Source organism: Xiphophorus hellerii, chromosome 9 (assembly GCF_003331165.1).
Source record: "Xiphophorus hellerii strain 12219 chromosome 9, Xiphophorus_hellerii-4.1, whole genome shotgun sequence".
NCBI classification, from domain to species: domain Eukaryota; kingdom Metazoa; phylum Chordata; class Actinopteri; order Cyprinodontiformes; family Poeciliidae; genus Xiphophorus; species Xiphophorus hellerii.
The window spans coordinates 21,672,470-21,685,342 of record NC_045680.1 but is presented as its reverse complement, the minus strand read 5'-3'; the positions used below and the strand labels follow the sequence as shown (position 1 = coordinate 21,685,342).

At 41.9% G+C, this 12,873-nt stretch overlaps 1 protein-coding gene across 3 annotated transcripts in view; it reads right to left on the bottom strand.

Moving 5' to 3' along the window:
- The window catches only part of usp24 (ubiquitin specific peptidase 24), a 40,096-nt gene that overhangs the window by 4,157 nt on the left and 23,066 nt on the right, over nucleotides 1–12,873 (bottom strand). For all 3 annotated transcript variants that reach the window (XM_032571561.1, XM_032571562.1, XM_032571564.1), the window contains 27 exons: nucleotides 12,458–12,519; nucleotides 12,133–12,324; nucleotides 11,922–12,036; nucleotides 10,846–10,990; nucleotides 10,636–10,755; nucleotides 10,421–10,546; nucleotides 10,252–10,350; nucleotides 10,065–10,147; nucleotides 9,840–9,981; nucleotides 9,637–9,756; nucleotides 8,510–8,724; nucleotides 7,838–7,962; nucleotides 7,599–7,740; nucleotides 6,300–6,450; nucleotides 6,119–6,214; nucleotides 5,928–6,031; nucleotides 5,727–5,840; nucleotides 4,263–4,470; nucleotides 4,065–4,154; nucleotides 3,793–3,895; nucleotides 3,583–3,701; nucleotides 3,374–3,487; nucleotides 3,225–3,290; nucleotides 3,082–3,148; nucleotides 2,900–2,978; nucleotides 1,892–1,967; nucleotides 8–94 (listed from right to left, as the gene is read on the bottom strand). In XM_032571561.1, the coding sequence (XP_032427452.1) occupies nucleotides 8–94; nucleotides 1,892–1,967; nucleotides 2,900–2,978; nucleotides 3,082–3,148; nucleotides 3,225–3,290; nucleotides 3,374–3,487; nucleotides 3,583–3,701; nucleotides 3,793–3,895; nucleotides 4,065–4,154; nucleotides 4,263–4,470; nucleotides 5,727–5,840; nucleotides 5,928–6,031; nucleotides 6,119–6,214; nucleotides 6,300–6,450; nucleotides 7,599–7,740; nucleotides 7,838–7,962; nucleotides 8,510–8,724; nucleotides 9,637–9,756; nucleotides 9,840–9,981; nucleotides 10,065–10,147; nucleotides 10,252–10,350; nucleotides 10,421–10,546; nucleotides 10,636–10,755; nucleotides 10,846–10,990; nucleotides 11,922–12,036; nucleotides 12,133–12,324; nucleotides 12,458–12,519 (3,160 nt within the window). The remainder of the gene's footprint in view (nucleotides 1–7; nucleotides 95–1,891; nucleotides 1,968–2,899; nucleotides 2,979–3,081; nucleotides 3,149–3,224; nucleotides 3,291–3,373; nucleotides 3,488–3,582; nucleotides 3,702–3,792; nucleotides 3,896–4,064; nucleotides 4,155–4,262; nucleotides 4,471–5,726; nucleotides 5,841–5,927; nucleotides 6,032–6,118; nucleotides 6,215–6,299; nucleotides 6,451–7,598; nucleotides 7,741–7,837; nucleotides 7,963–8,509; nucleotides 8,725–9,636; nucleotides 9,757–9,839; nucleotides 9,982–10,064; nucleotides 10,148–10,251; nucleotides 10,351–10,420; nucleotides 10,547–10,635; nucleotides 10,756–10,845; nucleotides 10,991–11,921; nucleotides 12,037–12,132; nucleotides 12,325–12,457; nucleotides 12,520–12,873) is intronic.

Sequence of the window (12,873 nt, the reverse complement as noted above, 5' to 3'; positions counted from 1 at the left end):
CGAGTACCTGTGCAGAAATGGTGCGCTGGAAGGTTTTATTGGTGGACGTCTCATTGGAGACGTTACTCTGGGGAGTCCAGTAATGTTCAGTCATCTGCAGGGAGCAAAAGAAAAGGATTTCTCACATTAGATATTTAGATTTTCTCTCTCTCTCTCTCTCCCTCTCTCTCTCTCTCTCACACACACACACACACACACAAAACTCTGCTTCATTTCAACTAAAGCAGAAACAATCTCAACAGAAAAGGCGAACACGCGGGACCTAAACGCAGCACGATGCTCAACGTCGAGGCAAATTAACAGCTGCTGGAGGTTTAGCTGAACTGTGCATCACACTGAGATGATAGATATTACTGAGAAACAAGTACTGGAATATAGACTAGTCAAAAAAAAAAACAACATCTAAAATGACAGCTTTTAGAAAAAAGTCAAACTGAAAAATAAAAACCTAAAAAATAATGTTTTAAATGGGGTTTGCACACTTTTCCCACAGTATAATTTTAGCCGTCTTCTAGGGTTTTTATGGTAAATTTTCAAACTTTTTCAGAGCCACATTTTGGAGATAAAAACAATACAAATGAACTAAAAAAGATTTATATTATTAATATGAAATTATTATTACTAATAATTTATATTTGTTATTAATAATATCTTGTGATTGTATTCCTCAAGATAAAGTAAAACACAACAAAGTTTTCTGTTTCGAAATGTCTCACACTTTCTCTGTACACCTGACTGGTTCAAGAAGGTCACAAAAAAGAAGAAGAAAAAAAAGATGTTCCAGATCGGTTTACTGGCATTGAGCAAAAAAAAAAAAAAAAAAAAAAAATTGGTAATTCTATCTGGCCAAAAACAAGAGAAGTTTGGTCTGATTTAACTTTAGACAGTGAGGGGGGGAAGGGTTTTTTAAAATTATCTTTAAATATCTGGCTTCTACTGTAAATAACACTTTCCAAAATTAGGCTTTATTACAAAACTCTGGAGTTTGACTATCAAGCACTTTCAAGGACGTTCTTGAAATTTGAGCATTTTCAAGAACCCATATGAACCCTGCTTACATTCTTATACTAATATTTAAAATGATCAGTAACAGAACCTCCTGACCCGACTTAATTCCTGCGGCGGCGCCGTCGTCTCTCGTCAAGGTCAATGAAAACTCTCATTTCTAAGATGTAATTTGTTCTTATTTTAAATCCACCAGGACACGAAGTCATTTCCCAACGATCTCCACCAGTCTTTGCGTTTATGTCTTACAAAACGTTTCATGGTTGATGCACCGCTCTTTGTTTTTATGAAATCTGGTTCTCTGCTTTAAATCTAAGCCTTTTGATGTGTTACAATCAAATTCACAGCGTAAGAGCGACTGCAGCAGCTCTTTAATGCTCTGCTCACGCTGAAAAACTAATCACCGCATTTTATGACAGTCGAAGCAAAGCGCCAACAATCTGAAGCAGAAAAGCAACACGCCATTAACTGCACCCGCGCTGTACCATGTTATAGGATGCATCATCAATAAGTCACATCAAAACAGAGAGAAACATGCCAACGTTGGGCCGGCACTAAAGCAAACTCTCCTGTTGAGTCGGATATGCCGTTAAAGACAAAGATTCTTGTTGGATGATGTGTCGTTATGATTTTCTTTTTTGCAATTCACCTAATGTGAAATGATTTAAGATCAGGAGCTAAAAACTTTTGACTTGGACGTTTAATCTGCAGGAATCAGTCAAAAGCTGGGAGTTGGAGCAACTGGTTTAAGGTAAAAGTTTCCTCTCAGTTCCTGTTGGCTTCGAATAAAACCACAACAAATGGAAGAGACTCCAACGGAGCAATAAAAAAAAAAAAAAAGATCCTATTATTGTACATTTCTATAAGAATGATTCAACAAGCCTGCCTTTTTCTGCAGCCACTGCACGGCCCAGCTCCAGTGGCCAGACAAATCTTTGAAGTAATCTTTGGCTGGAGGACACCTGTGACAAAAAAGAAACAACAAATGGAGGATGACAATCATTGAGCGAATAGACGTGAAGGATGCTGTTTACTTAACACAATGCAATAAGGAAGTGGCTGGTTACACTTATCAAGATATTGCAAAAGGTTATGGCTTCGCGTCTCTTAAAATTGTTTTACGTCACTTTAATGTGATGCCAGAGAAAGTACCGGATACTATACGCAACGCAAAGTTCTGCAGAGTTTTCATTTATTCACCTAATCTTATTTTATACACCATTAAAAATATGTAAACAACAACAAAAAAAATGCAATAAACAAATAATTTAATATTTTTTTCAAAATAGGAAAATAAAACATTTTATAGCCTAAAATGCCATAATGCAGCACAGGATGCATTCGCAGATAAATAAATAAGAAATAAATACTTAAGTAAACCCTCTGAGAACAGACTTTTTTTTTCAATAAAGTGATAAATAACTGGAGGTGCTCAATAGGAGAACTTGACATATTTTTAATGAGCTAAAACTATGACACTCAAAGAGTTCTTGGTAGAACATATTTACATTTTTTGTACAGTTTTGGCTTAATTACTGCTCTGGGAGTGTTTTTTTTTTTTTTGTCAGAAAATGGCATACTTAACAGTCTGTACACTCCTGTAAATAATTAACGACTAAATTAGTTGTCGATTATTTTAATAAATAAATTCATCATTAATAATACAATAAATTGTTTCAGCCCTATTGCAAAGCGTTGAGTAACGCTCCCATCAGCTGCTGCTGCGCACAGGAAAATAACTAATTCCTCTCGCTTACAAGCAAAAAAAGGAAATCATGTTACTTGAATGCTACTACCAATTTTACCCTATTTAATTTTTTTTTTTACTTTTCTTTTTTAAAAAAGAGGACACCTGTCTACCTATAATAATCAGTTTGAACCTCTGCATACTCACTTCTGAGCTAATGTGACCAGGAACTTCACACACTGGTAGCAGCGCCTGCTGTCCACATTGTTGCTCTGGTGCATCAAAGCTGAGAGGCGACAGCGTTGCGTTAGTTTTTCTCACAAGCTACGATGCTTTCAGTCGTGACTTTAAGCCAGTAAATAACAACGACCACGACCGTCCCTCCTTACCTAACAAGCCTTTGTCCGACTCAAAGGCGTACTTGAGCCTCTGGGACTGCAGAGGGTCTTCAACAACCTGAGATGAAGGATTCGCTGGAGGTTAACGCGGCTGAAAACCAAACGGTGGTGAGAGTGACGAAAGTGACGCTCACCAGTATCTCCTGCAGCATCTGGAAAACGTTCTTCAGCTCGTGAGGCGGAGCCGTCTCCATCTGACTCTGTTTTAAAGGTTTTATATCGATATTTACTCAATTGGCGTCAAATTTCTTTTGTTTTTTTCTTTAAGGATTGTGTGGTGTACCTTGAGTAGCTGCAGCACTCCCAGCGAAAAGCCCTCGTTGCAGTATGAGCAGTAGGTGACCATTTCTATCAGAAGAGACAGAGGCCCCGACAGCTCGCGCATCGCAAACATCACCTGGAGGGGGTTCACGGCGAAAAAACAGCAGCGCATCAGTCAGAGAGCTTCGCATTTTCTGGTCCGTTCAGCAAAGTCAAATATGATTCGTTAACCTCGAGAAGGTAAGGCTGTCCCTCCGGAGTGAAGAGAGATGCGAGAATGTCCGAGTGCAGCGGGAGGAGCGGGCCGGAGGAGTGGACGCTACTCGCGGGCAGCTTGGATCCCCCAGGAGCTACGGAGGGGCGAAACGAATAAAAACCGACAGTCCGACGAGAGACGAAGGAGAAGGAATCTAGAGATTCAAATACGAGAAGGTGGCTCACCGAGGGTCCGCTGGGGGCTGAGGTCAGAGTGCAGCGTCATGAGCGCCAGGCTGCTGTGGAGGTGGAGGAACTCCCGGGCCTGAGCCGGACTCCACCGCCGGTTCTGGAAGAACGACAAGAGTCAACTTAGGACGCCTGCAACCCTGAACCGAACATGTTACAGAGCTTCCATCGCTCAGCAGCAGCAGAAGAGGAAGTTGGAGCAAATGTCAAAATCATAATATTTTAGAACTGAAATTATCAACGATGGCAAAACTGGTGTAGAGTAATACCTGGTTGTTTTGCCTGTTGGGTCCTAACAGGAAGATGAGCATCCGACGGTAGGCTGAGTGCTTCAACAGCAGCTGGCAGGGACCGCAACCCTGAACAGACATTCATTTTTTTAAAAACTCTCTGTGAGGACGTTATTATCATCATTTCTTTAAAATCTCACAAATATTTTAAAAGTTCACACTGCAGTGAAGAATTACCCTCTGGGTAAAGTTACTGAAGAGGTTGAAGTACTGGGCACAGTTTTTCACGTTCTCAGGAATGTCTTTGTCCAGCAGCGACAGCAAGGCGTCGGTCAGGCTGTCCAGGCCCGGGTCTCCGAAGTGCAGCGCGCTCTCCAGAGTTTTCTCCAGGACGGACGCCACCACCGTCCTCACCTCCCGAACGCTGCACTCCAGCAGACAAACCCTGCAGCAGAGACATCAAAAATCAGCCAGAAATCTCTTCTTTCCTTTTTTTTTTCCATTCTTTCTGTTTTACTGCTTTTGGCCTTGAGGACACATTCCAGGATCTGGCACCGTTTGCCAGAAGGCGTTCCCGGTGCCTCAACATGCGATGCTCAGCAGCCAATCGCGCGTGCGAATAAAACAATCACCCCATGATTACAAGGCAGGACAGTCAAATCCCTGACGCATTTCTCTACAAACCCCCGTGTTTCAGGAAACTTGTCCTCCGGCTCCGGATGTTTACATTCCAGAGACCGGCCCTGCTGTTTCAGCCAATCGGCATCCAGGAGACGAGAACCATGCACATGCGAGTGATCTTGAGACGCCAATGCTACATTCCCACTCCGGATGCAGACAGAATGAGGATATCGCATACTATTGAGCATGTTAGCATGCTAACTACAGCTGCAGGAGGTGGATGTAAAAAGTCTGTAGCAGTGGTGTGCACAGATATTTAAATGGGCACCTTGCAGAAATGCCGGCAGATTTTTGATTGCCTCTTCCAGACAATTGTCTTAATGTCACTGCCAATTTACACACACTCGTAAGAAAATAAATACATTTGTGTTTGAAGTTATCTCTCAATGTTCAATATACAGAAAATTCACTGAATGCCGATCCAGAGCTGCACAGCATTCTGGGAGATGTAGGCAGAGGAAAGACTTTAGTCGGCCAGCTAAGCAAGGCTGGTGGCATCAACTAAATCACTCACAACAACCTGCTGAGTAACCTGTGGTTACCTAGCAACAACCTGTTGAGTAACCTGTGGTTACCTAGCAACAACCTGTCGAGTAACTAGCACAGCAGCAGTTTCAAGTTTTGCCACCGTGTCTCAAAACTGAGGATAAAACAGGAAAGGTCATGCCATCAGTTTGGACGCATTTCAGATATTTAAATTACACAAAACGAATCAATAATTATCAATGAAACATGTACATTGTGATGTGAAGTTTTTCAGCTGTCCAGCTCTACAAGACACCCACAGGAGTGAACCCTGATGAAGGGTAAACCCTGATGACCACAAGGGGTAAAAAAAACAAACAAACAAAAAAACAAAAATCTACTCAAAACCAGGATGCATTTTAAGTGCCTTTAACAAAATTATTTTAATTATTAAAATAACAACATTAAAAAAGGACAGGTGGCCTAGCACCACCTAGTCTGATAGAGGTATGCTGAACAACTCATCATCATCATCATCACCAGGCGGTAAATGACCTGATGATTTCTCGTCCCTCTGATCCGACCAGGAACTGCACCATCCACTGACACGCCTCGCTGCTCTTAGACAGCAGCACCTCCACCGCCGCCATCCATTCCTCCGTGTCCACCCTGCAGGAGACACGCAGAATGTGAACTACGCTCACTCCTCTACTTCTTGACAAAAACGCGTCGCCACACGTGCCAGCGGTCGATTACCTGAGTTTCTTTTTGGTGTGCAAGTAGGTGTGGAAGAGAAAGTGGACGGCCAGCTGGAGGCTTTCTTTGGCCATAGGCTGGTAGTTTTGGTGCTTCAGTTTTGTCTGCGGAAAAAGGTTTTTTGATTATTGTATAATGTTACGTTTTGTTCACAATCTGTAACTGTGGAGTTTTCCTCATCAGACACTGACTGCGTTGACTGAAGCCAGGGAGAGGATGAAGCTGAAGTAGTCGCTGTTGTAGACGTCCCTGTTTCTCATGAACCTCAGATTCTCGTCTCTGACCATCTGCAAAACGCACAACGAGGGAATCCTGGCATAAACGCCTTAAAACGTCCCTACGTGACTGACCCGTCAGGCTGAGGCATTTTACCTGAAAGATGCTGGCGGGCATCTTCTCCACGAAGAGGCCCTTCTTCTCACCCTTGCGGACCAGGCGTGTCAGCAGGGTGAGGCGGTCGTTGTTGGCCCTCAGGGGCCGAGGAGAGGACTGGGGGGAGACGTCGGGGGAGGATGGGGCAGACCTGGCAACAATGCAGCATTAAAAAAGCCGTTTGTGTCTCGGGCAGCAGCGAACGATTATTTTAGTAACTGCACACTCTCGATGATAAATCTTTTTTTTTTAAAAAAGGGCACATTTTTCATTTCATTTTGCCACATAAGCTAATTTTATACAATAGTAGAAATGCATTAAAAATGCAAATAAATAATTTCATTTCTTTTTTGAAGAAAAAAACAGATATTTTATTTTGTAGATCAATTGTTGCAAATGATGCATCTGCAGCTAAAAAATACTTTAAACAACAACATGTGAAAAGTTCAGCACTTTCTGCTTGTCTGCATCAATACAGTGTAGATCTGGATTAACTGATCAATAACTGAACAGCAACATGTTTTATCTGGTCTTTTTTACAGAATTTGAAGCTGGTGAAACTAAAGCTGCCGTCTGAAGAGTTCTGCAAAAAATAAATTGATTTATTGACAAAGAAGGTTTTGTTTTTTATTTTGAATGTAATTTTATTTTTTTCAGTTTTGGCTTAATTACTTAATTACAAATGGTCATTTTTAAAGTCTGAATATCATAGTTCACGATTAATCAATCACTAATTATTTCAAAAATTGATTAATCGCAATTCATCGTGATTAATCTGATTAATCGTTTCCCCTCTATTCTATTCTGTCTAATCTTTATTTGATGTTTCTGTAACAGTTACCGCGCATGAACAATATTTTTCAGGTTTTAAGCAGCAGTTTTAATATTTGGTGGACAAGCAGGAAGTACAATTTTAATTTCCAAGTAACATCTTGCGAAAGTAGTTACTTTTGCACAATTTGTCAGGTTTTAAACTGAAAACTCTTGTGTCAATTACTCTGACACCTCTAAATAAAACATGGTGCTAACAAGTTGCCTTCACATTCTTCTGTGTGTGCTTTAATCTCAACAAACATGTCTCACTACGAAACATGGTGATGGCAGCATTAAGTGGAGATGCATTTTTTTTTAAATCTTTCGGTTGAAACGTCATAAAATTAGGAGAAATAAGTAAACGTCAACCATGTCCTCCTTTCCTCGCAGCTCCATAACACTGCCTACTGCGGCACCACAGAGCGGCTAATGTTGGCTAATGCTACGACAACAACAGCGACTGGAGAAACCATGGCGACGACTCACAGGGAAAGATCCTCCGCCTCCTGCCTCATGATGCTGACTCGGCTTTTCTTCGGCAGGGCAGGCGAGTTCTGGTCGCTGATCTTCTGGTAAAACAGCATGTAGGCGTTCCAGTACCTCCTTCGCACATCGGGGTACGGGTTGGCTGAAAAATCAGGTTTCCTCGATTATTTATGGTCATAAGACATTCTACTGAAAAAACAAACAAAAAAAACGAACGAAAAGGACCAGCAGAAACTTACACTGGTCGTAAACCTTGGGGCGATACTCTCCGCCAAAACACTCGTACTCCAGAGTCTCGTCGTTCATATCAAACTCCTCCACTACGTTGTCGTTGAACTTGTACCAGCGCCCACGAGCGTTTCCGCTGCAAGAAACAAGCGAAAAATAAAAATAAATAATAATCACAATGTCTTTTTTTGCACTGAAATAGTTCTAATCAAAATACTACATTTGATTATACTTTAATTGCACTACTTAATGCACAAAGTAGTGCAAATATTATTTTTTGTACTGCTATTGATACGCATATATACTATTGACATGGTTTTAACTGTAACACAATGACATGTTTCCCTGCCGTCATGCAGCCCAAATATACTTTTTTAGCAGAAACTTGTCGTTTCTGGCTAAATGTCTCTTGATTTTACTCTTTCTTAATTTCATGGAAAAAGTCATTACGAGACATAAAGGTTAAGAAAAGCTCATGTTTAATAGGAGGTGCATGTAATCCTCAGCCATCTGTGGCCTCATTATAATCCACTACCCCAGTCAGCATTCTTGTCTTCCAGAGCCAAACATCTGGAGAGGTTTACCACCTAAAGCAGCCCACAGGAACGCAGACGGTGCGTTCAGGCACCCGAAGCGGGACTTTCTAAACTCTGCCATGGAAAACTACACTACCAGAGTCTTACCGTCTGTCTTTTATGAAGGAGTAGTAGTGTCCTGCGTGCGCCTGGCCACTGTGGACCACAACGCCCACGAGTTCGTAGTTCTCTGAAATTGTAACTTTCTTCCTGGGGGATCCTCCCGAGGAGCCGTCGCCTCGTCCCTCGGCCCCGTCCCCGCTGCAGTCCTGCCGGGCCATTCCGGACACGGTGTACGGCTCCATGTTCAGCACCCAGGGGAACTGGAAGGCGCACACACAGTCAGGTCACAAAGCAGCAGGGCTTCTGGAGCTTTCACCAACTCAACTTTAAGACTTTAGAAGACCATCAGGAATGAAATTTAAGACAGAGAAGTTTTTTCCAATTGTTTTTAATCTTTTTCCGCCTTCTTTTCTCCTCCTCCAGCTGTATTTCGCTCCATCGTGACAATTTTGTTGAAATAAAATTCTTCAACAGGTGCTGGACCATCGTGTTTAGTACTCTGACTTCAGAGTTTGCGTCGCACAAAAAGCTGCTTTTAGATCAGTGCCAGTAGTAGCAGCACTGACAGTTTTCTGGGAAGCCGTAGCCACGCCACTGGCACAAAACCGTGATATTTCTGCGGTCTGCTTGTCACTACTGGCAGCAGATTTGTTCTTCTCACACTACAGGCTTAACCCCTGTAATTCCAGGGTTTTTTTCACAGAATGTCCTTAGCATTGCATGGGCTGGCAACAGAAGAGAGCCGGTGGCAATAAATCTGCACTTATCCATGATAGATGCAAAAAGGAGTTAGCTAGTTACCATGGGATATTAGCAGCTAATTAGCGGTAGCCTCAACAACATTAAGTCACAGAATGCAATGAAAATGTCTGTGGGTGACTCAGACTTTTGCCTGACAGAAAAATAAACAAGATTACATAATCCTACCACAACAAAATGTAAGATCTGTGATTAACATTTTTATATACAGTACAGACCAAACGTTTGGACACACGGTTGTGTCCAAACGTTTGGTCTGTACTGTACATGAATTTAAGACTTTTGAAGGACGCAAAAATTTCAAGTTGAAGATTTCCGGGGCTAAAATCACAAGACGAAAAGTTTTTTTTGTTTTTTTTTAATTCTAAGACACCTTTTTAAAGTAAAAAAAAAAACCAAAAAAGTCTTCTTACCCTAATCTGCTCGTCGTATTTTATGGATCGCCCGCTTTCCCAGTCGAAGCCGAATCGCATGAGGTGGATACAGAGAACGCTGGGTAGAGATTTGATGCATGTCCTCTTCACTGTGGTTCTCTGCGCAGACAAGAAACACACACACAAACCTTTCAGCGTCTAGGAATACTGCAGAGTCAATGAGGTCAGGGCAAAATACCAACCTTCTCCTTGCACTTTTCACAGTAGTATGCGTTGCTGCCCTCAAGCACCTCTCCTCTGACAAACTGGTCTAACGAAATCTCCAAACTCTGACATGAAGTCACGCCGAGGTTCAAGGCCATGAATGTTTCCTCACGCTCATATCTGCGGAAGGAAACATTAAAATCTTAAGCACCAAAATAAACAAAAATTAAAAATCTTGTAAAGGTAGAGATTGCGCCTCCGACCTGTGCGGACAATCTTTACAAATCTTCTGGTCGGAATAAATTCCCTGAAATGTGTTTTTGAAGATTTGCTCCCGCCCCATTTTCTGCAGGAAAGACACTTTGAGAGTTAGGTTGTTCAAAACGTGAATACTTTCTAGTTTTTTTTTGCTGGTTTTTCTGTCGGGTTCCGATGCTGCGTGTGGAGTACCTTGAGATGTTCGTCGAGCTGGTCCACCAGGCTGGTGAAAAACTCGTAAGCGTCCTGCTGCTCTCTGACGTACAGCTCCTTGTTCCACATCTTGAAGATCTGCAACAGGCTTGGACGTCAGCGTGTATCGACTAAGAGCGGAAAACCCCATCTCCGGCTTAAACGTTACCTTCCAGAAGTTCTCTGGCACGTAGTACTGCAGCTTGCTCTCCATCAGGTGGCCAAACAGCGACTGGACCTGGTAGAAGACGCTTTCCTCAGGCTGGTCTGTGTCATCCTCAATGGACAGGAAGGCCTTCAACGGAACGCAAACACGCGGTTTGAAACGAACTCGGCTGTGCTGGGATGACATTTAAAACGGCAGAGGAAGAAGGGTCAGCGTACCTCAGGCAGGCCGGGCTGCATGTAGAGCTGCTGGAACACGGCGTTCATGTAACACGTGGCGCCGCCGTTTTTCAGCCCGACAAAACCCGAGACCGACCGGCTCTCCACGGGAGGTAAATGCTGGCGAGAGTCGCGAGTTACAAAATGAATATAAGCAAATAATAACCTCCTTTCCCTTTCCCCGAATGTTTTTTCGAGCGGCCATCTTACGTCAAACTCCTTACAGAGTGACGGATCTGACTGGTGGTGCATGGACAGGAGCTCTCTGGTGATGAGCCGCAGGTTGGAGAGCGAGCTGTCCGCCAGCATCACCAGGACCTCGTAGGCTGCCAGTCTGCTGCTGGCCGTGCTGCACCTGATCACACACACAGACACACACACATATTTTAGTTTTACTGCCGATTCTCAGTAGGGCTGCCTGCAATTAACACATATCTTAGAAACTGGTCATTCTATAAATTAATTGGATAAAAAAAACCAAACAAACATTGGCACATTCTACAGATTTTTCACCAACATAAGCTTTTTCTCATACGATATTAGAAATACATAAAATATGCAAATGAGCATGTAGTTCAATTAGATTTTTAAATGAGAAAATGATATTGACTGAAATGCAATTAAATATAATTTCTTTAGTGTATGCTTGATTATTTTTGCTTCTGCTTTCTGTTCTTGCAGCATTTTATTTGTTTGCTTCGCTTTTCTGTTGCCTTTGTTTTTTACGTGTGTTTGGAGCTCGTTTCCCCATTTGCACCTGTTTTTTTTTTTTGTCTTTTTATATTTTTATACCATTTTGGTCATAACAGTCAACAATAACAGTCCATATTCTGTAAGATACAGACTGTTTATAAAATAAAATGTGTGAAGTGCATGGTGATTTGTTAGGGGGGGTGGGATTTGTCAGATTAGAGCCTAACAAGAGCTCTGCTGCCAACTAGTGGCGAAACATGTAATTTCATGAAAAAAAAGAAAAAGAAATATGAAAAGTAATATGCTGAGGTATTACTGTCAGATTTTTATTGGAACACATCCGTTTGGCAGATTTGTTTTCAGGCTGGATGGAGATGGTGGCATTTTTTAATTTTTATTTAATAAAAGTTCAGACAATCACCAAACAGAGCCCATTATTGGAAAATTCAAATCAAATCTTTATATCGATGTGAAATGAAAGGGTTAGTCTATAACAAAAGATTCTTTTACTCAAATTTTTCCTTTTTTTTTTTTTTGTCAGTCAAAAGAGAAGAAGAAGAAGAAGAAGGGAGAAATCTAACTAATTTTCATACTTGGGGTGGAAGTCGTGGCTCGGGGCTGGAGAGGGCGTCGGGTTGGAGCTGTTGATGATGATGCGAGACGCTCGAAACAGGAAGTCATCGAGCAGCTGCTGGATCAGCGATGGACCTGGAGAGGAAGAGTTCCAAAACGTCACCGGATAATGATTAAAAAAACAAACACTGAGCTGCAGACGAGCATCGCTGGGGCGCAAAGCCCACTAACCGAGGTGTTCTTTCTCATTTCCGCACAGAGACAACAAGGTCTTGATGAGTCGGAGGTGTCCTGCCAGCAGGATGTTGTCTGCCTCGCTGGTCTCCATCTCTGAGCTCCAGCTGGGCTCAAAGTTGTCGAGCCAAGAAATCTCGTCCTCCAGCATGTTGGCCGCGCTCACTTTCAACACCTCCATCTCTGAGGCTGAGGCAGATCGGGAGAGAGAACAAATCTTTGATAAGCAAGTCGGGAAGATTTCAATCAGAAACTCTTTCATCTGGTAAAAAACAAAACAAAAAGAAAATTCTTTTTTTTTTGTCTGATGGAAGTCACTTACAGGTAAGGTCATCCAGAAGCTGGCATCTCAGGTCAAAATATTCAGTGCACTGGGAGAGTAACCTGAGGAGAAGGAGTCAACATGAGGCGATTAATAGGATTAATCGTGATTAATCAATTATTGAAGTAATCGTCAACTAATTTAGTAGTTGATTAATCGTTAACAGTATACGGTATACTCAAAAAAACGCCAGTTTCTGAAAGAACAACAAGCTCAGAACAGCAATTAGGCCAAAAAATATAAACATTTAGAATTTAAGATAAAAAAAAACATTTCTCTGTAAATATGTTCTACGCAAAACTGAAGTGGGAACTTTAGCTTCACCCGGTTCAAATAATGTAAAAAAAAAAAAAAAAAGATAAAAAATCCTACTTGGCACCTTTTGCTGTCCAATTATTAATTGGTTGATTCATAAA